At 48.1% G+C, this 24,145-nt stretch overlaps 1 protein-coding gene across 2 annotated transcripts in view; it reads left to right on the forward strand.

Annotated features, from left to right (window-relative positions):
* TTLL9 (tubulin tyrosine ligase like 9) overlaps positions 1-24,145 on the forward strand; it is a 58,189-nt gene that overhangs the window by 15,719 nt on the left and 18,325 nt on the right. For both annotated transcript variants that reach the window (XM_042229987.2, XM_004014472.6), the window contains exons 3-10: positions 5,703-5,795; positions 10,454-10,565; positions 11,249-11,434; positions 19,361-19,429; positions 20,086-20,160; positions 21,307-21,397; positions 22,444-22,484; positions 23,322-23,409. In XM_042229987.2, the coding sequence (XP_042085921.1) occupies positions 5,703-5,795; positions 10,454-10,565; positions 11,249-11,434; positions 19,361-19,429; positions 20,086-20,160; positions 21,307-21,397; positions 22,444-22,484; positions 23,322-23,409 (755 nt within the window). The remainder of the gene's footprint in view (positions 1-5,702; positions 5,796-10,453; positions 10,566-11,248; positions 11,435-19,360; positions 19,430-20,085; positions 20,161-21,306; positions 21,398-22,443; positions 22,485-23,321; positions 23,410-24,145) is intronic.

Raw genomic sequence — 24,145 nt, forward strand, 5'->3', positions numbered from 1 at the left:
CCCATGGACTGTAGCCTGCCAGTCTCCTCTGTCCACGGGGATTCTCGAGGTAAGAATACTGGAGTGCGTTGCCATACCCTCCTCCAGGGGATCTTCCTGACCCAGGGATAGAACCCAGGTCTCCTGCATTGCATGTGGATTCTTTACTGTCTGAGCCACCAGGGAAACCCAAGAATACTGGGGTGGGTAGCCTATCTCTTCTCCAGGGGCTTTTCTCAACCCAGGGATCGAACTGGGGTCTCCTGCATTGCTGGCAGATTCTTTACCAGCTGAGCTACCAGGGAAGCCCACATGTCTAAACTCAGCTAATTTCTCCTGGCATCGCAAAGTCTATCTTCCACCGCTGCCATTGCTCCCTCACTTGTCCAACCCAGACCCAGACCTGGAAAATGCTGCATCTTCTCTGCTCCTCCATGAAGGCCTTGTTTCTCTCTGGAATTCGTTTGTCAAGTTTTCCTTTGCCTGTTGCTCTCCACCACGAACAGGGACATTTATCCTATGCATTGTTTTCTCATTGTTACTATAGTATTGAAACTCTTTCACATCCTTTTATATCCTAATTAAAGGCAGAAGTCCTTTTATCATAATTTGCATTTCTTGGTTATTGATAAGGTTGAGTATATTTTAGCATGCCTTGTTGGTCATTTAAGTTTCCTGTGCTATTAATTTGGGCTTCCCTGGTGGCTCAGCAGTAGACAATCCATCTGCAATGCAGGAGATGCAGGTGCTATCTCTGGGTCAGGAAAATCCTTTGGAGAAGGAAATGGCAACCCACTTCTGTATTTTTGCCTGGGAAATCCCATGGACAGAGGAGCCTAGGGGGGCTACACTTAAGTTTTATATAAACTCTGAGGTCTAAGGGACTTCTCTGGTGATCCAGTGGCTAAGAATTTGCCTGCCAATGCAGAGGACACAGGTTCGATCCCTGGTCTAGAAATATCCTGTATGTCAAGGAGCAACTAAGTCAAAGCTCTACAACAAAAGAAGCCTCTGCAAGGAGAAACCTGTACTCCACAATGAAGAGTAGCCTGCACACAGCAACAAAGACCCAGCACAGCCAAAAATTAATTAATTAAATAAAATTAACTTTTAAAATTAGTTCACACAATAAAGTATGAGGTTTAAGTCTAGGTTCATATTTTGCATATGCATATCAAATTGCTCCAGCACCATTTATAGAAAAGGCTATTCTTCCTCCATCAAACTGATTTTTTCATTTGTCAAAATTTATTTGGGCATATTTGTGTGGGTCTATTTCCTTGTTCTTTTTTCGCTTCTCTAGGTCTCTGTATCTCTTTTTCTGTGAATATCACACAGTATTCTGTGAATACCACAGAAATGAATCACATTTCTGTGATTATTGTAGCTACGTAATGATTTACCCCACAGATTGATTATATTCTTTGCAGCCGAAGATGGAGAAGCTCTATACAGTCAGCAAAAACAAGACCAGGCGCTGACTGTGGCTCAGATTATGAACTCCTTATTGCAAAATTCAGACTTAAATTGAAGAAAGTAGGGAAACCACTAGATCATTCAGGTATGACCTAAATCAAATCCCTTATGATTATACAATGGAAGTGACAAATAGATTCAAGGGATTAGATTTGATAGAGTGCCTGAAGAACTATGGATGGAGGTTTGTGACATTGTTCAGGAGGCAGTGATCAAGACCGTGACCAAGAAAAAGAATTGCAAAAAGGCAAAATGGTTGCCTTTCATCACTACAAACAAAGCTAGAGGAGGTGATGGAATTCCAGCTGAGCTATTTCAAATCCTAAAAATATGATGTTGTTAGAGTGCTGCACTCAATATACCAGCAAATTTGGAAATCTCAGCAGTGGCCACAGGACTAGAAAATGTCAGTTTTCATTCCTGTCCCAAAGAAAGGCAATGCCAAAGAATGTTCTAACTCCTGCACAATTGCACTCATTTCACAGGCTAGCAAAACAATGCTCAAAATTCTCCAAGTGGGGCTTCAATAGTATGTGCAGTGAGAACTTCCGGATGTTCAAGCTGGATTTAGAAAAGGCAGAGGAACCTACAATCAAATTGCCAACATCCATTGGATCATAGAAAAAGCAAGAGAGTTCCAGAAAAACATCTACTTCTGCTTTATTGACTACGCCAGAGTCTTTGACTGTGTGGATCACAACAAACTATGAGAAATTCTGAAAGAGATGGGAGTACCAGACCACCTGACCTGCCTCCTGAGAAACCTGTACGCAGGTCAGGAAGCAACAGTTAGAACCAGACATGGAATAACAGACTGGGTCCAAATCGGGAAAGGAGTTCGTCAAGGCTGTGTATTATCACCCTGCTTGTTTAATTTCTATGCAGAATACATCATGCGAAATGCTGGGCTGGATGAAGCACAAGCTGGAATCAAGATTGCTGGGAGAAATATCAATAACCTCAGATACTCAGATGACACCACCCTTATGGGGGAAAGTGAATTAGAGCTAAAAAACCTCTTGATGAAAGTGAAAGAGCAGAGTGAAAAAGCTGGCTTAAAGTTCAACATTCAAAAAACTAAGATCATGGCATCTGGTCCCATCACTTCATGGCAAATAGATGGGGAAACAATGGAAAGAGTGACAGACTTTATTTTCTTGGGTTCCAAAATCACCACGGTAGGTGATGACTGCAGCCATGAAATTAAAAGATGCTTGCTCCTTGGAAGAAAAGCTATGACCAACCTAGACAGCATATTAAAAAGCAGAGACATTACTTCGCTGACAAAGGTCCATCTAGTCAAGGCTATGGTTTTTCCAGTAATCATGTATGGATGAGAGAGTTGGACTATAAAGAAAGCTGAGTGCCAAAGAATTGATGCTTTTGAACTATGATGTTGGTGAAGACTCTTGAGAGTCCCTTGGACTACAAGGAGATCAAACCAGTCCATCCTAAAGGAAATCAGTCCTGAATATTCACTGGAAGGACTGATGCTGGAGCTGAAGCTCCAATACTTTGGCCACCTGATGAGAAGAACTGACTCACTGGAAAAGACCCTGATTCTGGAAAGATTGAAAGCATGAGGAGAAGGGGACGACAGAGGATGAGATGGTTGGAAGGCATAACCAACTTGATGGACATGAGTTTGAGCAAGCTCCAGGACTTGGTGATGGACAGGGAGGCCTGGCGTGCTGCAGTCCATGGGGTCGCAAAGAGTTGGACACGACTGAGTGACTGAACTGAACTGAAACGACCCCACTTTATTCTTCTTTTCAAATTTGTTTTAGATATTCTAGTTCTAATATCTTTGTGTGTTTGTGTGTGCTCAGTTGCTTAGTCATGTCTGACTCTCTGCAACCCCACGGACTGTAGCCTGCCAGGTCCCTCTGTCCATGGAATTTTTCAGACAGGAATACTGGAGTAGGTTGCCATTTCTTTCTCCAAGGGTCTTCCTGACCTAGGGATCAAACCTGCATCTCTTGTGTCTCCTGCATTGGCAGGCGAATTCCTTACCATTGAACCACCAGGGAAGCCCTTCTAATATCTTTGCCTTTCCACATATATTTTAGAATTATCCTGCAAAAAAATCTCGCTAGAATTTTGATCCCAGGAATCATATTAAATCTGCACACCAATTTGGGAAGAATTGACACCTCTACTGAGTCTTCCAATCCATGTACATTGCACAGTTCTCTGTTTATTTAGATCTTTGAATTTTTGCTTTTGTAGTTTTCAGTACATAAGTTCTACACATGTTTTGTTAGATTTGCACCTAAATATGCCTTTTTAAAAAGAACTTGTAAATTATATTTTTAATTTCAGTGTTCATGTGTTCATTGATAATATATAGAAATATAACTGATTTTTGAATATTCATTTTATATCCTATGATCTCACTGATCTCACCTATTAGTTCATGAATTGTTTCTTAGATTCCTTGGGAAGTTTTACATAGTCATCTGCAAAAAGGGACAATTTTCTTTCTTCCTTCCTGATCTACATCACTTTTCTTGCCTTCTTGAACTGTCTAGAATTTCTGGAGCTATGTTGAATAAGATTAGTGAAAGTACACATCTTTTATTTTTTTCCTGGGTTCCTCATATGTTCTTCAAATGTGTCCTTAGTCACTCACTGAAACATTTTTATGATGGTTGCTTTAGAAAATTTGTCACATAATTCTAACACATCTGCCACTTTGGCATGGGTATTAGCCGCATTGAGATTTTCCTGATTCTTGGCGTGACGAGTGAGTTCCAATTGAATCTTGAACATTTGGGGTATTATGCTGTAGAACTCTGGATCTTGTTTAAACCTGTCTTAGGTGACATTTTCTGACCCTGCTCTGGCCAGGGAAGGGGGTATGGTACCACCTCATTATTGTCATATAGGGTGGTCTAGTTTCCCCACTTGGCCTCCACTGACATTTGAGGGTGGAGGGGGCTCCTTCTTACTGCTGGGTGCAGTGGGAGTTCTGGCTCCACTAGGCCTCTGCTGATTTCACCCTGGCTGGGAGCACCTTGTTCCTGCTCCCCACCTGACCTACTCGAACACCGCAGGAGGTGCAGCCTCATTACCCCCGGGTGGTAGTGAAAGTCCTGATTCTTTACCAGGCCTCTGTTGACAGTCAGCCCAAGGCAGCGGGGTGCCTCCTTACTGCCAGGTGGGGCTGGAAGTCCAGGCACATGGTCTCCACTGTCACAGCAGGTGTGGGCATCTTACTACCACCTGCTAGTGATGAAAGTCCCGGCTCCATCTTTGACCTCTGACACCAACCTACCCAGGTGTCTTGGGGGATGTTGGATGCCTTGTTACAACCTGGTGGGAAGTCTAGATTCCCCATTCAGCCTTTGCTAAGCCACAGAGTTGGCCAGAGTACAGAAGTTATTGTCTAAGTCTTCCTTTCCTGGTTGGAGAGAGGGGCTTTTATTGGAGCTTTTTTGTCTGTGCCCATTGGTGTTTCAGACTTGCCAGCTTCTTCCTCTCCACATCGGGGACCTATGAGGCAAAAAGATAGCCTGGGGAGTTTACCACATGCAATTCTCTGGGTCCTGAGATCCTCAGCCAGTCAGTCTGCCTTCTGTGCCCCTTTCAGTGTCATCTTATGTTTGATTTATATCTAATGTGCTGGGGTTGTAGTTTTCCTGGTAGGAGGAAGAGGGAAAAGTATACCCATTCCATCTTCTCAGATGAGTAACAGAAAGGGGGATTTGCAAATACTTATCACTTAATATGCTTCCCAGTTCTTTGCCACTGTGGCAAAGAACTCGCCTGCCAATGCAAAAGACATAGGAGGCCTGGTTTAGTCCCTGAGCTGGGAAGATCCTTTGGAGAAGGAAATGGCCACCCACTCCAGTATTCTTGCCTGGAGAATTCCATGGACAGAGGAGCCTGGCAGACTACAGTCAATGGGTCTCAAAGAGTCGGACATGACTGAGCGACTGAGCATGCACACAGCACACATCATTCAATATAAGAATTAGCAGTGGCGTGTGTAAAGCCACCAAACCATAGAAAGCACTGAAGCAAGTGACTGCTATTATTTTTCAATGATTCAAAGATTCTGTAATTCTCAATTTGATTTTTTAAAGTGTTTCATGCTATGATGCTAAATTCTGGAATTTGGTAATTCTGTTTTGGCATTTCTAGGTATGGAACTAACAGTTCTTCCTTTTCCTTTTTTCCTATCCCTGGCCCATCCTAGGGAAATAGTTGATTCTGAGCAAATGTTCTGTTGCCTTTTCTTGCAGAGAACAGAGAGCCTCAATCCGGTTCAAGACCACTCTTATGAATACTCTCATGGACGTCCTTCGCCACAGGCCAGGATGGGTGGAAGTAAAGGAGTAAGATTCCGCCCCCCCTCCACCAGCCTCATCTCTCCTTCCCTTTTGTCTCTCAGGTCCTTATCTCCCTTTGTTTTTCTCCCAGTTCCCCTGGGTGGCCTCTGGGATTTGTTCCAATTTGGCTATGACAGAGGCCAATATTTATTTAGCATTCGCAGTGTGTCAAGGGCATTACTGATGCCATCTCTGTCTTATTTAAGCCTCATAACCATCCAGAAAGAGGTGATTATGTTCAGAGATATTAAGCTAGTTGATTAAGGTCACACAGAAAATAAGTGCCAGTGTGGGGTTCAAGCCCAGTGCAATTTGACTGTTCCACAGCCAGTGTCCTATTGATCTCTATGCGTCCATCACAGACCCACAAGGAGAATTCTCCCGTGATAGCAGGTCCTGGCCTCTTACTAATTCTGTGACCCTGAACAAGTGTTTTGACCCCTAAACCTACATTTCTTCTATATGGAGCCCTCTGGATACTGAGATGAATAAGCATACAACCCCTGGCACCTAGTAGGTGCTAATGTTAGTGAGGGTTAAGTTTGGATGCATATAGGAGACACACAAAGTAAAAGAGGCTTTGACTGACTATAATTTATTTACCCTTCCCACTGAAGTCCAGATGTCGGAGGTTCAGAGATGGTATGGAAATGTGGGACCCATCTGCTTCCATCTTTCCACTCTGCTATTCTTTGAATGAGGCCTTCAGCCTCATGGTCTGAGGTGAGGCTCCTGCACATTCCAATCAGCAGGAGGTAAGGAGACAAGAAAAGTCATGTCCTACTCTGGAAGGATGCAACTCAGAAGCCTCTCACATTTCACTGGCCAGAACTTAGTCATGTGGCCACAACTAGCTACAAGGGAATCTGGAAGGTGCAAGCTTACATTTTCCCAGGTAAATGTTGAGAATCCTATGACTGTAGGAAAAGGAGAGAATACCTATGAGGGCTGAGGACAATCAGCTGCCTTGCCAGGGTCCTCAATAAATATTTGTTGTATAACAGTAGCTAAGCCTGCTGGACACTCTTCAGCACTTAACATGCACAACCTCTTTGAATAATCCCAGCAAATCTTCCAGTAGGTGCTATTATTATCCCCATTTTCTTGAGGAGAAAAATTGGACAAAAAGAGTTAAGAAAAAAAAACATGAGGTCATTCATCTTGTAAGGGCTTTAACTAAGGTTTGCATCTAGTCTAACTGTCTGTAGAATCCCAAGCTCATCCTTCCTGTTCTAGCAGCCTCTCGGTAAATGAAGAAACAAATGAGTGAATAGGTGAATCTATGGTTCCTACTTGGAGAAGGCAATGGCACCCCACTCCAGTACTCTTGCCTGGAAAATCCCATGGACAGAGGAGCCTGGTGGGCTATAGTCCATGGGGTTGCTAAGAGTCGGACACGACTGAGCGACTTCACTTTCACTTTTCACTTTCACTTTTCACTTTCATGCATTGGAGAAGGAAATGGCAATCCATTCCAGTATTCTTGCCTGGAGAATCCCAGGGACGGGGGAGCCTGATGGGCTGCCGTCTATGGGGTCGCACAGAGTCGGACACTACTGAAGCGACTTAGCAGCAGCAGCAGTAGCAGCATGGTTCCTACTTCCTGGTGCTGGAGTCTAGTAGGGGAGACAGATTTTGACTAAATCACCCCACAAAAAATTTAGAAATTGGCTGTTGATGGCAAGCTGTGGTGTGGGTAATCCAAGATGGCAGAGTCCTCTCTTTGGTGCTTTGGGTGAATATTACAGTGGTGATGATGGTGGTGATGATGGTGTCATGATAGTGATGGTGGTGATGGTGGTGGTGATGGTGATGATAGTGATGGTGGTAATGGTGGTGATAATGGTGATGGTGGTGATGGTGGGGATGATGGTGGGGATGATGGTGATGGTGGTGATGGTGGTGATGATGGTGATGGTGGTGATGGTGGTGGTGATGGTGGTGGTGGTGGTGATGGTGTCATGATAGTGATGGTGATAATGGTAGTGATAATAGTGATGGTGGTGGTGACGGTGTCATGATAGTGATGGTGGTGATGGTGGTGTCATGATAGTGATGGTGGTGATGATGGTGATGATAGTGATGGTGGTGATGATGGTGATGGTGGTGATGATGGTGTCATGATAGTGATGGTGGTGATGATGGTGATGATAGTGATGGTGGTGATGATGGTGATGGTGGTGATGATGGTGATGATAGTGATGGTGGTGATGATGGCAGCTACAGGGATTTTCCAGCTGTGGATTTTCCTTCTTGGTTCTCTCATGTAACACACTTATCTTGGAATGAACTTTCCTTCCCTGGATCCTGAAGGACTGGATGTAGTGGAGAATGAGGCAAGGGAAGTGTATAGGAAAAGGCACTGTCCTGACCTTCCGTGTGCCTCAGGCTGCCCCCTGTTCCTCCTCAGCCTTGTTCCATGGTCAAGTGGGACAAGGTCTGAGGGTTTGTCTGGTGCTGATGCTGTGTGAACCCATGAAACAGGTTGTTTCCTGGCTGATCCCAGATAGCCTCAAGAGTCCTCAAATCAAGGGCCAGAGGCCAGGGTGTTTACACCAGACATGGCTCAGTGAATGTGAGGCCTTGTCCTTAGGACCTAAGCTGGAGTCTGGTATTTCCGGACAGAATGAGGCCCCAGTTCAGACCACAAGCCTGTTAGGTCAGAGTTTGGAACAAATGTGGCCAGAGCTGTCCCTTCCCTTGCTTCCCACAGAGAAAGTGGCCAGGATGCCGGGAACAGAAGCAACCATCCTGTGACCCTGAGATGATGGGCATGAAGACATGCTGAGGATGGTAGAATGGGGAGGTAGAAGGAACCCCAGTCCCTGTTGGCCTTGTTGAGCAGTTTAATGACTTCCCAGGGAATGGAAGAACAACTTGACTATGATAAACATGAAGATGGTATACAAATGAACAAACTTTTAGGATTAGAAAAGGATCTAAAATCCACACCAAGGTATACAAGGCCCTGCTTGTTAGGCCCTATTCCACTTATAGTGTCATCCCTGACCTCTGTCCCTCCACTCTGGCTTTTCTTCATATCCTTGAATGAGCCTTTTCCAACATCAGGACCTCAGTTCCTGCTCTTCTGTATCCTGGAACCCTCTCCCCACTGCCCTTGATCTGGCTGTCCCTCCTTACTCTTCAGATATAAGTTGACATATCAGCTCCACAGGGTGGCCTCCACCTAACATAGGCTCCTCAACTGCCCTGCCTCATGGCCTCCAACTGGATTACTCGTGAAATGTCTCATAGAGTTGTGTGTTTGTCTCCTTGTTTATTTATCTTCCCCACAGGACTGTATGCACCACCTGGCCAGGTGTTTTTGTTCCCCCTATATCCTTGCACCCAACATCGTCTCGGACACCAAGACAACCTCAACACTTGTCTGTTAGATGAATGAATGAATAATGCATTATTTATTCATTCATCCACGATTCATTCACCCAAAACAAAAGATTGGTAAGAAACAAAGGGAAGCACATTGTCAAAGGAAATACACAAGAGTGGTTCTATCCAGAGTTTGGACTCTGGAGCGTGATGCCCTGAGTTCCAATCCTGCTCTGCCACTTAATAGCTTAGTTTCTTAACCTCTCTGTGCCTCAGTTTCTTCATCTTTAAAATGGACATAATAACAGAACCTAATATGTACATATACATTTACTGTGTATATATTCGTGTATTCATACATGGCATGTGCCAACAATGCCACGTGCCATGTATGAATACACACATATATCCATAGTAAAACTATAAAGACACTCATAGCTATGATTCCAAGTTCAGGCTAATGGCTTCCTTTGAGACAAGAGAATAAGAGGTACAATCAAGCAGGGATATACATGGGCCTCTGGTTATATCTAATTTTTCACTAAAAAAGTTGAAAGTGACCGTGGTGTTTTATTTCGTCACTCATGCCTTTTTCAGGCATCTCCTCTGTGTACCCCGCTCTGCTACGTGAATTCGGTAGCTCCGTCTAGTTTCCTGTCCCCCTCTCTGGCATGGTGGTGAGGAATGGGTCAGAATTTGGAGGCAGGCAGGCTTGGGTGTGAATCCTGAGGCTGCCGTTTCCTCAGTGAGCAAGGCTGTCCCCATCTTAGGGCTCCGGGCATAATCACAGCACTCTGGGGGCTGCTTTGAGGAGTCAGTGAGAGGAAAGCTTTTTGAACTGGGAAGGGCTTACAAATGTGATCTAATTCCACTGCTTGGTAATGTGGATTCAGAGGTGGCTATGTGGATGCTTCTAGGACCCCAGCCGTTAACACGAGCAGGTGAGGTTGGCAGATTGTCGTGGACCATGTAGCATAGTGGGGACTGTGATCTGGAGAGGGTGTGCCCTCTCTATGGTGATGAGTGCTGGGGGAGAGAGGCATCTGGGCTCAGTATGGCCAGATCTGAAATCTGCTGATTGTTCAAAGGAAGCCAGCAGCCTGGATTTTTGTAGGAACATTTCTGTACTTTTCACTCTCACAGGCCTGTAGTTTTCACAGGCCTCACCAAGTACACGGTGGGCAGCGGCGGCCCAAAGCCACCTCCTTGAGACTCCCGAAGGGCACACAGCTGCTCACTCCTCAGCTGCGCCTCCCTGGGCCCCAGATCCCGCCCCAGACCCCCTGCAGTGCTGAGGTCCTCAGTCCTAACTTCTGTCCCACCCCCGCCTCCAGCGAAGGGGAGTGGGATTTCTACTGGTGTGATGTCAGCTGGCTTCGGGAGAACTTTGACCATACCTACATGGGCGAGCACGTGCGGATCAGTCACTTCCGGAACCACTACGAGGTGAGCCGAGTGGGCTTGGAGGCTGGGCATGGCAGTGAGCAGCGGCTGGCTGGGGACACAGGGACGAGCATGGAGAAGTATAAGGGAATTGGGGCTACATGCCAGGTGTGGGGAATGTGATCCATGATGAGCTAGTGTGAGGCAGCAGGGATCTCAGACCTGAGGAACAGACTGCCTTGGGGAGGGGCTTGGGATCATGGGCTAGCTGGCCTCTGGTGCAAAGGAGGAGCAAGCAGGATGCTTGAGGGATTGTGTGATTTCAGGATGAGGCAAGTTGAGCTGTTTGGAGTCTAGAGATGGGAAGGAAGAAATGGGAGGAACAAGACCACAAAGATAGGACGGGCAGGAGTGGGGGAACAAAGGTGGGAGATTTGAAAAGGTTAGTTTAGCTTAGCAGTTAGAACAAGAACTTTGGAATCAGGCGCAGGTCAAACCCTGCCTGTGCTGCCTGTTATCTGGATAGCTCTGAGCTATCCAGCCGTTCTGAGCCTCAGTTTCCCTGACTGCTTAGTCAGGATCATTATAGACTGGCAGACTCTCAGTCAAAGTCGCTCTTATTGTTCTCCTTGCCTTGCAGAGAATGGGTCTGCTGAGGGCCGCAGTTGGTGGGATGCTGGGGTTGGGAGGTGGACAAGGCAGTGAGCACGAGCGCCAGTGACCTGCTTGCCAATCTTGCTGCCCAGCTCACCCGCAAGAACTACATGGTGAAGAACCTGAAGCGGTTCCGGAAACAACTGGAGCGTGAGGCAGGAAAGCTGGAGGCAGCCAAGTGCGACTTCTTCCCCAAAACCTTTGAGATGCCCTGCGAGTATCACCTGTTTGTGGAGGAGTTTCGCAAAAACCCAGGCATCACCTGGATCATGAAGCCTGTGAGTGCCCAGTGCTGAGGCCTGGGGGTCGGGGCATCCTAGGCACTCGAGCAGGGCTCCTTCATTGGCACAAGTCTGGACAGGACTCTGCCTGGGAATTCAGCCTTAGATGCACCATCTGAGTGCTGAGGGCTGACTACATCTCCTCTCTGCAGTCTGTGGACTCAGCACCTGTGACTGCTGGTACACAGTGAATGTATACTAGATGCTCAACAAATGTTCACTACATAAACAGGTGAGCCTTAGGACCCCAAGGCAGGGAACCCAGAGAAATCGCATTCTGATTTGAATGAAAACAATGGCCAGGCCATGAGAAGGGCTTTGCTTGCGTTGTCTGGGGTTCTCATAATGGCCCTTTGGAGGAGGTATTATCTGCCCTGTTTTAAAGATGAGGAGCCTGAGACCTGTTTATTCAGGCATCCCACACATGCTCTTTGAGCACCTGCCATGTGCCAGGCACAGAACTGGGTGGTGGGGAGATAGCTCTCAGGTAGAGGACACGTGTGGTTACAGCTGTGGCAAGTGTTGATCAGGAGAATGGAGCCAGCCTCCAGCCCTTCAGCAGGCTTCTCTGAAGAAGTGAAAGATTGGGCTCTGAGGCCAAACCCTTTAGTTCAAATATTAGCTGTGCCACCTGCTAGCTATGTGACCTCAGGCAGATTACTTAACTCCTCCGTGTCCTGGTTTCCCCATCTGGAAAGTGAGAATCACTATAGCACCTATCGATTGCATAACGTTGTTGTGTGACTAAATGGGTTAACAAAACTACAGCATATCTTAGGTCCTCACTGAATGATAGTTGTTGTTGTAAGAATTAGTATTCAAAAACAAAAGGAAACAAATTTAAAGGAAAAGAACTGAGCTTTGAACTGAAGCATACAGAGGAGTCAGCCTGGAGAAGGGCAGCGGCAGGAGCAGTGCAAGAGGAGGGAACTGCAAGCACAAAGGCCCTGCATCTGGAGGGAGTCCTTGGGGGAATCAAGCGATTGAGAGGAGGGCAAGTGCGTCAGAGCGCCGTCAACCCTTCAGCCCTTCGTCGTGCCAGGGCTGGGCTCTCAAAACGATGCCACCATAGCCTTGAATGGCATTATCAGAGCCCCTCAATATTTTCTGGATTTGGGAACATGCTGGGCCCCAGGAAAGGAGCTGGGGGTAGGGCAGGGAGGGGGCAGTCCTTCTTGTGGCTGAGGACAGGCTAGTGTTGGCTGATACAGATTTAGCTAATATCACAGGTACACAGCACTAGTGGTAAAGAACCCGCATGCCAGTGCAGGAGACACAGGTTCCATTCCTGGGTTGGGAGGGTCCCCTGGAGGAGGGCATGGCAACTCACTCCAGTACTCTTGCCTGGAGAATCCCATGGACAGAGGAGCCTGGAGGGCTACAGCCCATGGGGTCACAAAGAGCCAGATATGACTGAAGCGACACAGGTACACACACGTGAATGGAGGGGGAAACTGACAAAAAACAATGGATGCTCCCAAAGGGAACTGAACCAGGATTTACTCAGGCCTCTTGATATGTGGCTGGAAGGCTCATCCCCCTCCCTGGGAGAAGGGAAGGCCAGCGAGAAGGGCTTGGAAGGGTGTTAAGCAGAGGAACACTGCAACCCACTGGGGCGGATCCCAGTTCCCAGTATTATCTTCTCAGACACATGGTAATTTGTGCTAATTGGGAACAAGCGACTGCACATTAAGTTGATTCCTTTCCCAGCCCCCCGGCCTTTGTTAGCAGCAGACACAACAGCAGCTGTAATTAAGAGGAGGAATCTTGGCTTATGTTTGTGTGTGCGTGCATGTGTGTGTGTGTGTGTGTGTGTCCTCTCTCCTGAATCGCTGAGGCTCCCTGTCTAGGGTGTGGGGCGTGGAGAGTGGGTGCTTCTAGTCAGAAGCCTGGGTTCTAATTCTGAGCCACCACTTATGAGCTGTGTGACCCTGAGCAGGTGACCCAACCCCTCTCAGTCCATTTCCTCATCTGTAAAATGGCCCTAACGGACACACCTGCCTTACAGGGTTATGAAATAATTCATTGAAGTTACATGGGTTGTAAACATGAATTGTATAAGCTGTATAAAGTGCTTCGCACTTAGGTGCCCAATGATTGACCATTTTTATTGCTATTTCACAGGTCCAGGCAACATCATTTCTTCCTCCTGCCCCTGGGGAGCATTGGGTCCATGCTTCCCAAATTTGGATGTGCTCACAAATCCTTGGGGAAATGGTTAAAGTGCAGAGCCCCTCTCAGCAGGTCTGGATAAGACTTCAGAATCTGCATTGTTAACCACTCATGGTGATGCCACTGGGGCTGGTTCACAGACAACACTTTGAGTAATGAGACTATAGAGAAGTAATTCTCACACGTGAGGATCCTCTGGAGAGTTGATTGAAGCACCCACTCTACTGGATTCAGTTAGGCCTGGTGTGGGGCCTGAGAATCTGCATTCCTAACAAATTCCCAAATGGGGCAGTTAGGACTTGCCAAGGAAATAGAACTATTAGGGTGTGTGTGTGTGTGTGTGTGTGTGTGTATAAGGAATTAGTTCATGCGATATTGTGGGGGCTGGTAAGTCTAAACTGTGGCGACAGAAAGCTCAGGCAGGATTTCTCTGTTACAGTCTTGCAGCAAAATTGTTCTTTTTCCAGAACCCTTGGGTTTTGCTCTTAAGTTCTCATCTGAATGAGTGAAGCTCACCCACATAATCCAGAATGATATTCTGTACTTAAAGTCTACTGATTGTAGATATTAATCACATCTAAAAAATGTCTTCTTAGCAGCATCTAGACAAACGTTTGACTGAACAACTGGGCAGCATTGCCCAGCCAAGTTGACACATGAAATTAACCATCACACTGGGTTACAAGGGTGCTACTGGTCTGAGTGCCACAGTCTGAGAACCAGTGGGCCGGATCATTAGTTCTGGGATCCTGTTGTTTGGATCCCTTTGTTGTGGAGAAATGTTAAAAAATAGGACACTGCCCTAAATTTGGAAATTAGAGGGAGAAAGCCCCTTGAATCCCTCTATTCTCACAAGGCCTGCCTTTGTGACCCAGCCAGTTGTCATCCACTCATATACCAGATTTTTCACATCGTTGCTGTGGCCAGGCCAGTTGGGGCAGCGACCAGCCTGCCTTTCCCTCCAGTGTCTCCTGTGCATGGTTCCCTGGGGCCTGCGAGCCTTCATCTTCCTCCTCAGTGGGGGCAGTACAGGCTTGGAAGGAGAAGGTTGAACTGAGTCAAAAGGGAGAAGACAGTGTCATCCCCTTCATGTCACCCTACTACATCCACCTGCCAGTGCAGGAGACACAAGAGATGTGGGTTCCATCCCTGGGTTGGGGAGATCCCCTGGAGGAGATCCACTCCAGTATTCTTACCTGGAGAATCCCATGGACAGAGGAGGCTGGTGGGCTACAGTTCATGGAGTTGCAAAGAATTGGACATGACTCAGTGCACACATACAGGGATCTGTCTTCCCATCCCATCAGTCTAGTGTATAAATCACCTCAATCCAAACTTTTTTCCACCTAGGCGTTCTCTCTCTCCCACCAGCCCAGGCCCTCTGGATTAACAAGGAAATGAACAGGACCCAGCTCATGGGAACCATGCTTGCTCCTTCAGCCTCCCTTGTGTGGCTGGGAGGGCAGATGCTAGCACTCAGGGCCCTGTCTGTCAGTGTGTCCACAGAGAGACTTAGTGGTCTGACTCTTCACTAAGGGCTGTGAGCATCTGGGGCGACCACTGAGCTATTCTGGGCTTTGGGGGCCTCTGTCCAAACTGCAGGATGGTAAAAATCAAGTTTTAACATTTTCTTTTGTGGGTTTACCCCAGCCAGCGCTTCTCACACTTTTTCACTGAACTCTCCGAAGAGTTGGGTTGTTTGGGATGGCAGGTAACAGAAAACACCAACTCACAGAAGCTCAGACAAGGAGGCAAGGGTTCTGAACTGTTCTCACGCCTTGTGTCTCTTCGGCATCTGGTGAAATGTGTGGACCCCATCACAGAACAGGGTTTTTAGAAGCCTGGCATAAAGTGTGTCTGACTGTAAAAGAAAGCAGCTATGTTGTAAAACAGCTACCAACTGTGTTAGTCTGGGTCCTCTGAGAAATAGACGCCAAGACAAGATTCAACAGGCCAGAGTGCGGCCTGTGGGACAAGGCGGAGGGAGCCAGGAGAGGCTAGGGGTGCTGATACACCACCATGTCTGACCCCAGTGAGGGAGAGAGTGAAGGAAGGGTGGCCTGAGGGGAGCTCAGCGAGGCCTCAAACCCAATTTGTTGTCAGAAGTCCCCTGTGTCCCAGGAGTGGGCCAGCCTTCGTGTCCCTGCATCCTCATCGCTGGCCTGGCCAGCAGGGCTGGGCTTCACCGCAGCATTGCAGTCAGAGTCCTGTGGGCACTTCTCACCAGGCAGCCACAAACTATTAACACATTCCTCATGCTGCAGGAGTTTATGTGCTGTCCATTAACAATTAAAGAGAGTCTAGCAGCAGGCCCAATCGTTACCGTAATTTCAGGGTTGTGACAAGTATAAACAGTATTTGGAGACAGTTGTAATGCGATATGAAAATAACTGTGATTTCTTTTGAGACCCAAGTCACAGGCCTGGCTAACACCGTTAGGATTTCATGCCTGCATTTATAACAGAAGGAAACATGAAAATCCGGTCATGGGTTAATGAAAATAAAGATGAAACCTTTTCCTCATTCAAATTTACAGACCCCAGGGAATTTCCTTTGATGATGGAAGGTCGAATCCAGGGGTGGTTCATTAGGCTGTTCTATGTTATCATCTACTCCCAGTTCAGTGGGCTGACCGCTCCTCTCAGTCACAACAAGGCTGCTGCAGCCCTAACTCACCCCCTCACATCTCCACCTGCCATGGGAGTAAGGGAATACCCTGGTTTTGTGGCCTTTAGAGGAAGACGCAAATTCCCAGAAGTCACCGCAGCAGACTTCCCCTGGCATCCTGCCAGCTCACACCGGAACCAATCACATGGCAGGGGTGTAGAACCACTCTGAGAGCTCAAACCTCCCCAGAGGGCGGGGCCACAGGGAAGAGGAGACCCAAATGGGGTTCCATTGGCAAGGAAAGAGAATGGTTGCTGGGGAGACCACCAACCACATTTGCAACATCCACTGAATATGACCCCTGATGAATGGCCCCCAGGGGCATGGCAGGGGGAGGGAGGGGGTGAAGGGGCTATGAGTAGCTGCAGGTGATACAAAATCAAACTGCGTTCATTTTAGTATTCCACTTGTACTGTTTTCCAGTCAATATCATGAAAGTGAAAGTGAAAGGCATTCAGTCATGCCTGACTCTTTGTGACCCCATGGACTGTAGAGTTCATGGGATTCTCCAGGCCAGAACACTGGAGTGGGTAGCCTTTCCCTTCTCCAGGGGATCTTCCCAACCTAGGGGTTGAACCCAGGTCTCCCACATTGCAGGTGGATTTTTTACCAACTGAGCCACAAGGGAAGCCCAATCAATAACATATCTTTAAATAAAAATACTATAAAAATATTTTCTTCCCGATTCATCAGGTAACACTGATGCTCCCAGAAGTGACACCGTGTTTATCGCCTAATTCTGCATCAGTTCAGTTCAGTTCAGTCGCTCAGTCGTGTCCGACTCTTTGCGGCCCCATGAATCGCAGCATGCCAGGTCTCCCTGTCCATCACCATCTCCCGGAGTTCATCCAGACTCACGTCCATTGAGTCCGTGATGCTATCCAGCCATTTCATCCTCTGTCGTCCCCTTTTCCTCCTGCCCCTAATCCCTCCCAGCATCAGAGTCTTTTCCAATGAGTCAACTCTTCGCATGAGGTGGCCAAAATACTGGAGCTTCAGCTTTAGCATCATTCCCTCCAAAGAAATCCCAGGGTTGATCTCCTTCAGAACGGACTGGTTAGATCTCCCCGCAGTCCAAGTGACTCTCAAGTCTTCTCCAACACCACAGTTCAAAAGCATCAATTCTTCGGCGCTCAGCCTTCTTCACAGTCCAACTCTCACATCCATACATGACCACAGGGAAAATCATAGCCTTGACTAGAATTCTGCATACTCCCTCACATTTTGCAGGAGCTGAGTGAGCCCTAGGCTTGTGAAACACAGATTTAACCAGCCTGGATTTGTCACCTACAAGCTAGGCAACTTTGAGCAGAAGGATTGGCCTCTCTGTTCCTTGGTTTCCTTGGCTGCAAAATGGGGATATTGCCTACATACAAGTTTTTTGAAACCCTTTAATGAGGACATGAGTGTGAAATCTGTGTGCCTGGTTCATCGCTGAGAAATATTAGCTGCTAACATTATCACTGTTAGGAACTGTTCCCCTAAATTTCGGTTTCCGTTGCTTCATTCCAAAACTCAGAGGCTTGAAACAACAGTCATCTCTGATGTAGCTCACGAGTCTCCAAGCTGGGCTTGTGGCTGCTCCAGCATTTATCAAGGCAGCTTTACCGAGGGCTGGAGAATTTACTGCCAAGCTGGCTCACTAGCTCGGCTGGCAAGTTGGTACTGGCTGCTGGCCGGGAGCTCAGCCAGGGCTGAGGGCTGGAAGACTCAGTTGCCCTTCACATGGGCCTCTCCATGTGCCCTGAGCTTCCTCACAGCATGGTGGCTGGGTTCCCAGGGTGACCATCCTCCAAGAGAAAGTGTGTGGAAGCTGTGCTGCGTTTTATGACCCAGTATTGGAACTCACACAGGACTGCTTCTGCTGTACACAAAAATAGCTGAAACAGTCCTATAGGCTCACAGAGATTCAAGGAGAAGGGACAGCTATTTCTGCTCTTGACGGAAGGTGGAGGGTAATAAGGTTGTGGAAGACATATGGGACTGGGAATATCATGATTGCTTTTGAAAATGACAGTCCAGCAGGCTAGATATTAGATGATTTCCAGTCTCAACCACCCTGATAAATCACCATGCAGGAAGTTTATTCTCCACTCTTTAGGATTCTTCCCTTAGGAGGACATCTTCTGGAACAGGCATGTCAGTGACAGCTCTGTCCATCTCACATTGTATAAAGAGCTTCTCTTCAACCAGCTGGGCCATGCTCCAAGAAGATGAGAGCGAAATGAGAATTTGCACAGGCCGGGTGCATTTATGCTGGAGAAAAATGACTCTGGGTCACCTGCTCAGTGGCTGCAAATAATTAAAAAGGGCTGTTCTGGGGTCTAGGAGTCAGATTTGTTCTAGGAGGCCCTTGAGGCCAGTACCAGGCAGACAGATTTTAGCCCAACACAAATTAAGCTGTGAAAGTCCATGAGGTCTAGGTTATGGCTATAGCATAAAGCCAAGCACACCCTGTCCGTACCTTTTGGATGACTGCTTAATAGAGCTATCCTGCCATGGAATGGGCTATCTAGGGGTGGGGGAGGGTAGTGAGCTCCCTGGCCTTGTGAATGTGCAAGGTCAGGCAGGTGACCTGTGGAGGGATGTCACAGAGAGGGCAATGTCTTTGGTGCCTCCTGCTCTGCATGATATTAAAGATCCTCCCAACCCTGAGACTCTGAAGCTTTGAATTATCTATGCTGGGATTCAGTAAAGGCAGACTGACTTCAGTATTAGCTGAAGCAAAATCTAATTAGGAAGGCAAATTGATTTCCAAAAAAAGAATTGGATGATATGTTCCCAGGACTGTTAGAAATGGCTTTTTAATTGTCTGCTCCTTTGTATTATTCATGCAAGTGTGTGCCTTTGTGAACCAAGCCTCTCACTTTCCTCCCTACTTCCTTCCCTCCCTCCCGCCAGGCTTAACACCTTCTCTGTCCCAACCCCTTCAAGGCTGCGCTGGGCTCATCTTTGGGGACAGCTGGGAGGCCCACAAGGGAGTTGAAGACAGAGAAGTGCTGGGGAAGGGCCCCAGGTCCAGGGGCCCACAGGGAACCACATGGAGCGAAGAGCCAATCTTTCTGCCCTCACCCCCCACCTCAGGTAGCCCGGTCACAGGGGAAGGGCATCTTCCTCTTCCGGAGGCTGAAGGACATCATGGACTGGAAGAAGGTGAGCTTGCCTCTCCCCCTTCCTCCCCACACCCTCCTTTCCCCCCCTGCAGGGATCAGGGGCCCCTCCTCCTCACCCTCAATGCTCAGAAGGCTGGCAAAGGAGCTCTGCCCACAGGCCTGCCCATAGGTGCAGGGTCTCTGGAGCCAAATTGCCTGGGTTCAAATCCTGACCTTACCACTTCCTAGCTGTGTGAGCTTGGACAAGTTATTTCACTTCTTGGTGCCCCCAATAAATCAGGATAGTAATAGTACCTGCTGAAGATACGATGAGTTAGTGTGTCTAAGAGAACAGTATGCTCTTTTCCTGGGCCTCTGACTCCTCTGGCTGGGGGAGCTTGGCTAATTCTTCCTCCGGCTCCTGGACTAAACCTGAAGCAGCCCTCTCCCTGCCCCCCAACCCAAGCCTGTCTTGGTGCAGGAATCTGTATAATAGAAATGCTGGCCCCAACCCTGTCTCCAGCATTCAGCAGCTCTGTGGTCTTGGGGAAAGTGCTGAACCCCTCTGAACCTGAAAGATGGTAATGGTGCAGGCTGGGTGACAGGAGCAGGAGGTCACAACCCGCATCTACTATGCCGGCAGGCTCACAGCAGGGGCGCAATAAATGAATTGCCTCTCCTCACTGTGTGTCCCTGTTCCTCTCATGAAACTGTCAGGGCACCGCTGGGAAGAAGCTCACCAGCCTGGAGGCCCAGCCGGCCCGAAACACTGTCAACCCCTCTGGCAGCCATGTGAGTATAGGTGGGGGTGGCCCAGGACCCCAGAAAGAGAAGAACTGGCTGCTTTGATGGAGAAGCAAATCTTCAGGGTGGGGGTGATGGTAGGTGTAGACAATTCTGCCCTTGGGCCCAGATGACCTCACCAAGCATGTGACATTTGCCCTGGGGCCTCGGTTTTTTCACAAGGTTACAGTGATGGGGAGACAATGGATGGGAAAGGGCTTTGTAGATGGTGAGGTAAAAAGGCCTGAATTGGGTTGGCTGCAAAGAATCAGCAGGAAGAGAAGGGACAGGAATGTCCTTGGAGGCCCGGGTGGTACTCCAGCAGCACCATCAATGGGACTTTCTCCAGGGCGGGTAATGGTACATACTTGTGCTCTCTGATGTCCTGACCACTAGTGACATGTTAATATCCAGACAATGGAAATGAGGCTAGGGCAACTTGAAAGGCTGGACTTTTAACTTGTTTCCTCTTTGACTATGGTAAAATACACATAAAAGTTTTCAGTTTAACCTTATTTAAGTGTGCAATTCAATGGCATTAAGTTCATTCATAGGTTTGTGCAAACTGTGTTCCATTTCTGGAACTTTTTCATCTTCCCCCAGCTGAAACTTGTACCCATTAAACACTAACTCCCTTCTGCCCCGCCGCCCCCAACCCCTGAGAGCCACCTTCTTACTTTCTATCTCTAAGAATTTCATTACTCTCACCTCGTATAAGTGGAATCAGACAAGATTTGTCCTTTTAGGTCTGGCTTATTTCACTTAGCATGATGCCTCCAAGTTTCATCCATACTGTCACATGTAATATCATTTCCTTTTAATCAATTTAAATATAAATGTACATAGCCACATGTGACTGGTAGCTGCCTTATTGGACAGCACAGATTTGGATGTTAAATGCCCAGGCTCTGGGCCCAGCCTGTGTGAGACCACTTCCCAGCTGTACCACCCATCAGCTGTGTGACCTTGGGCAAGTCACTCCCCCCTCTGTGCTTCAGTTTCTCATCTGTAAAATGGTGATAACATTAGTACTTTCCTGACAGGGTTGATTTAAGTATCAGACCATATACCCAAAGTAAAGTGCCTAACACAATGCCTCTTACACAGGAAATGCTCCCCCCAAAAAATGTTAATAACAATTATTGTTACAACTAGGACACAAGAAGTTCTGAAGACCAGAAAGATGAAATTCCTGTGGAGAATTATGTAGCTCAGCGTTACATCGAAAATCCCTACTTGATAGGAGGTGAGATGGCCGTCTCTGCTCCCTGCCCTTCTACAGGATGGTTGGTTGATTAGTCAGTCAACAAGCCTGGATCAGCAGCCAGTCATGGGCTCAGCCTGCCGCCAGGCATGATGGGATGCAAAGATGGAGCCCCATCCTGCAGGGTCTTGACCAAGAGGGGCCAGTGCTCTGAAGGGGCCCCATGGAATAGCATTAATATCACTTGCCTCCTCTCACTTCCTCAGGCATTGTCCTTCCTTGGGGACTTCTGTGGGTCTCTCCTCCGCCCCTCCCTCCCCCAGTGACCCCCATCCTCTTCATGACTTTAATCACCACCCAGATCCTGTGACTCCCAGATTTCTGTCTCCGGCTAAGACCTTGCCCCACACCACAGACCCTGATGTCCCACAGTCTGTGACATCCCCTTGCAAGCATCTCTCTGCAGCTCGAACCCAACAAGACTAAAATCCAGCCTTGTCCTCCCCTTACCATCTGGCTCACCCCTCAGCCTCCCTACCTGGGGACAGAACTGTCCTCCCCCAACCAAGCCAGAAGGTGGAGACTATTCTGGAAACGTCCCTCTCTTCTCCTCCCACATCTGGTTCTTCATCAAGCCTCCACGCAGCTCTTGAACCTGGCTGGCCAAGTCCAAACCCAGTTCTGGCCGCTGACCTCTCCTTCCTCACTGATGCCCACGGCTCTGGTCCCCTTTGCTCTGTTCCAAACACAGTCACCAGAGGGGTCAGACACCCCTCAGTGGCTTCCCATGGTTGCTGGAACAAGACCCCAAAACTGCACACGACCTGGCCCCTGCTGACCTCACTGACCTCATCTCATGGCACTCTGCCCTTGGACCAAGCCCCCTTTGTCCCCTCTGAAACTCTGTTCAGGCAGCGCCTCCTGCCTGAAGGCCCCGCCCACTCTGGGCTAGGCAGGCACGTGGCACCTCCTGTGGTTTTATGGGGATTCACATCGGCCTGTCCACTGTCATCTCCCCCAAACCTAGCTCAGTGCTGGATACACCATTGGTATTTGTTATGCCAATTCATTCTCCCCTTGCTTGACAGGCCGCAAGTTTGACCTGCGTGTCTACGTGCTGGTGATGTCGGTGAGTGACTAAGACAGGTGCTCTCCTCCAGGGGTGGGGGCGGGGCAGCTGGCCCAGGGGACAGGGCAGCCATTCTGGGGGCATCCATGTGAGCTGTCTGGTTTTACCTGCCTGGGAGACCCCAGGGGCTGGTCAACGGATCCAAGCTTCGCCATCTCTGAGGCCCCAGGATCTGGATCATCTCTGCCTTCCTTCTCTGTTCATTCGGTCATCCATGGTAACCACAGCCAACATTTATTGAGCACCTGCTAAGTACCAGGCCCAGTATTTAGCAGATTTTCTTTCTTTCAGTCCTTCTAATTAACCAGGGAGGTAGGTTCTTTTGTTTGCTTCATTTTACAGATAAGGAGATAGATCAGACAGGTTGAGCAACTTGCTCAAGGTCACACAGCTGTGAGTGGCAGAGCAGGGAGGGATTCGGATCCTGACAACCGACTCTCTTAACCAAACAGCTGCTGTACTCCCTCCAGCCATGCACTCAACAAACACTTAAACCTTCATGGTACAATATGCTGGGCACAGGATATCGGAGTGTCTAAGACAGGCTCGGCCTGGACCTGCCCTCCTGGAGCTCACCATCTGGTGGGTGTCACATGTGGTGGTGGAGCAGAGGAAAGGCCCATTAATTTTGTTCCCTTCTGCATCTCTCCATACCCACTCTTACCCCCAGGAAGGCAGGGATCGAATCAGAGAAGGCTGATGTTTGAGCAGATTCTTGCAGGATGGGCAGAGCATTTCAGGTGGAGGAAACAGCAGATGGAAAAGCCAGGAGGTGTGAAAGTGCTGGAACTGATCCTCCTTCCCTTTTCTCTCTCTCCATTCCCACCTCCCCCATAGTACATCCCACTGCGGGCCTGGCTGTACCGGGATGGCTTCGCCCGATTCTCCAACACCCGCTTCACACTGAACAGCATTGATGACCAGTGTATCCTAGGATTCCCCGACCTGCCCCCAGCATCCTCCAGGCACCCTGCCCTTCCCGTCCTCTGGCTGGTCCTGAGATAACTCCTTCATTCCATAGATGTCAAACTCCAATCAGGGCATTTTGTTCACAGCAGTGAACAAAACAGCCCTGGTCCCTTCCCTCAGGGAACTTACAGTCTTGAGGGGGTGGGGGATCCCCCAGTGACCTGAGGGAAACAGTCCTGCTATGCTCATAGCAACTCACCCCAAGCATCCTTGCTTGATCGTCATTTCACATTGATTTGATTCATAGGATTGGACTTGTTGAGCCCCTTTGGAAAATGTTCACATCCCTTTATGTGCCTAGTCACTAACTCACTCATTCACTTGAATACAGTGCATTTTCCACCAAATTGGCAGATACGAACATTTTGATAACACGCTGTATTGGCGAGGCTAGGGGAGTATATGCATTGCTGGTAGAGTGTCAACTGTACAACTGCTTAGGCTGCAATCTGGCAAATCTCGATTAAAAACAAATGCACAGACCCAGCAATTCCCTTCTGGGAGTTTATCCTCCAGGTACACTCACAATATAGGACAGGAAAAGAGAGCTTTAAACATTTTCCACGGCATAGCCTTGTTGTGAGAGCAAAAAATAATAATAGGAAATAACTGAATGAATGGCTCATTTACACAACGGAATACTGTCCAGCTGGTAAAAAGGAACCGGGGGAGGTGCCTTATGTACTGATGAA

The sequence above is a fragment of the Ovis aries genome, chromosome 13, assembly GCF_016772045.2.
Source record: "Ovis aries strain OAR_USU_Benz2616 breed Rambouillet chromosome 13, ARS-UI_Ramb_v3.0, whole genome shotgun sequence".
NCBI lineage: Eukaryota > Metazoa > Chordata > Mammalia > Artiodactyla > Bovidae > Ovis > Ovis aries.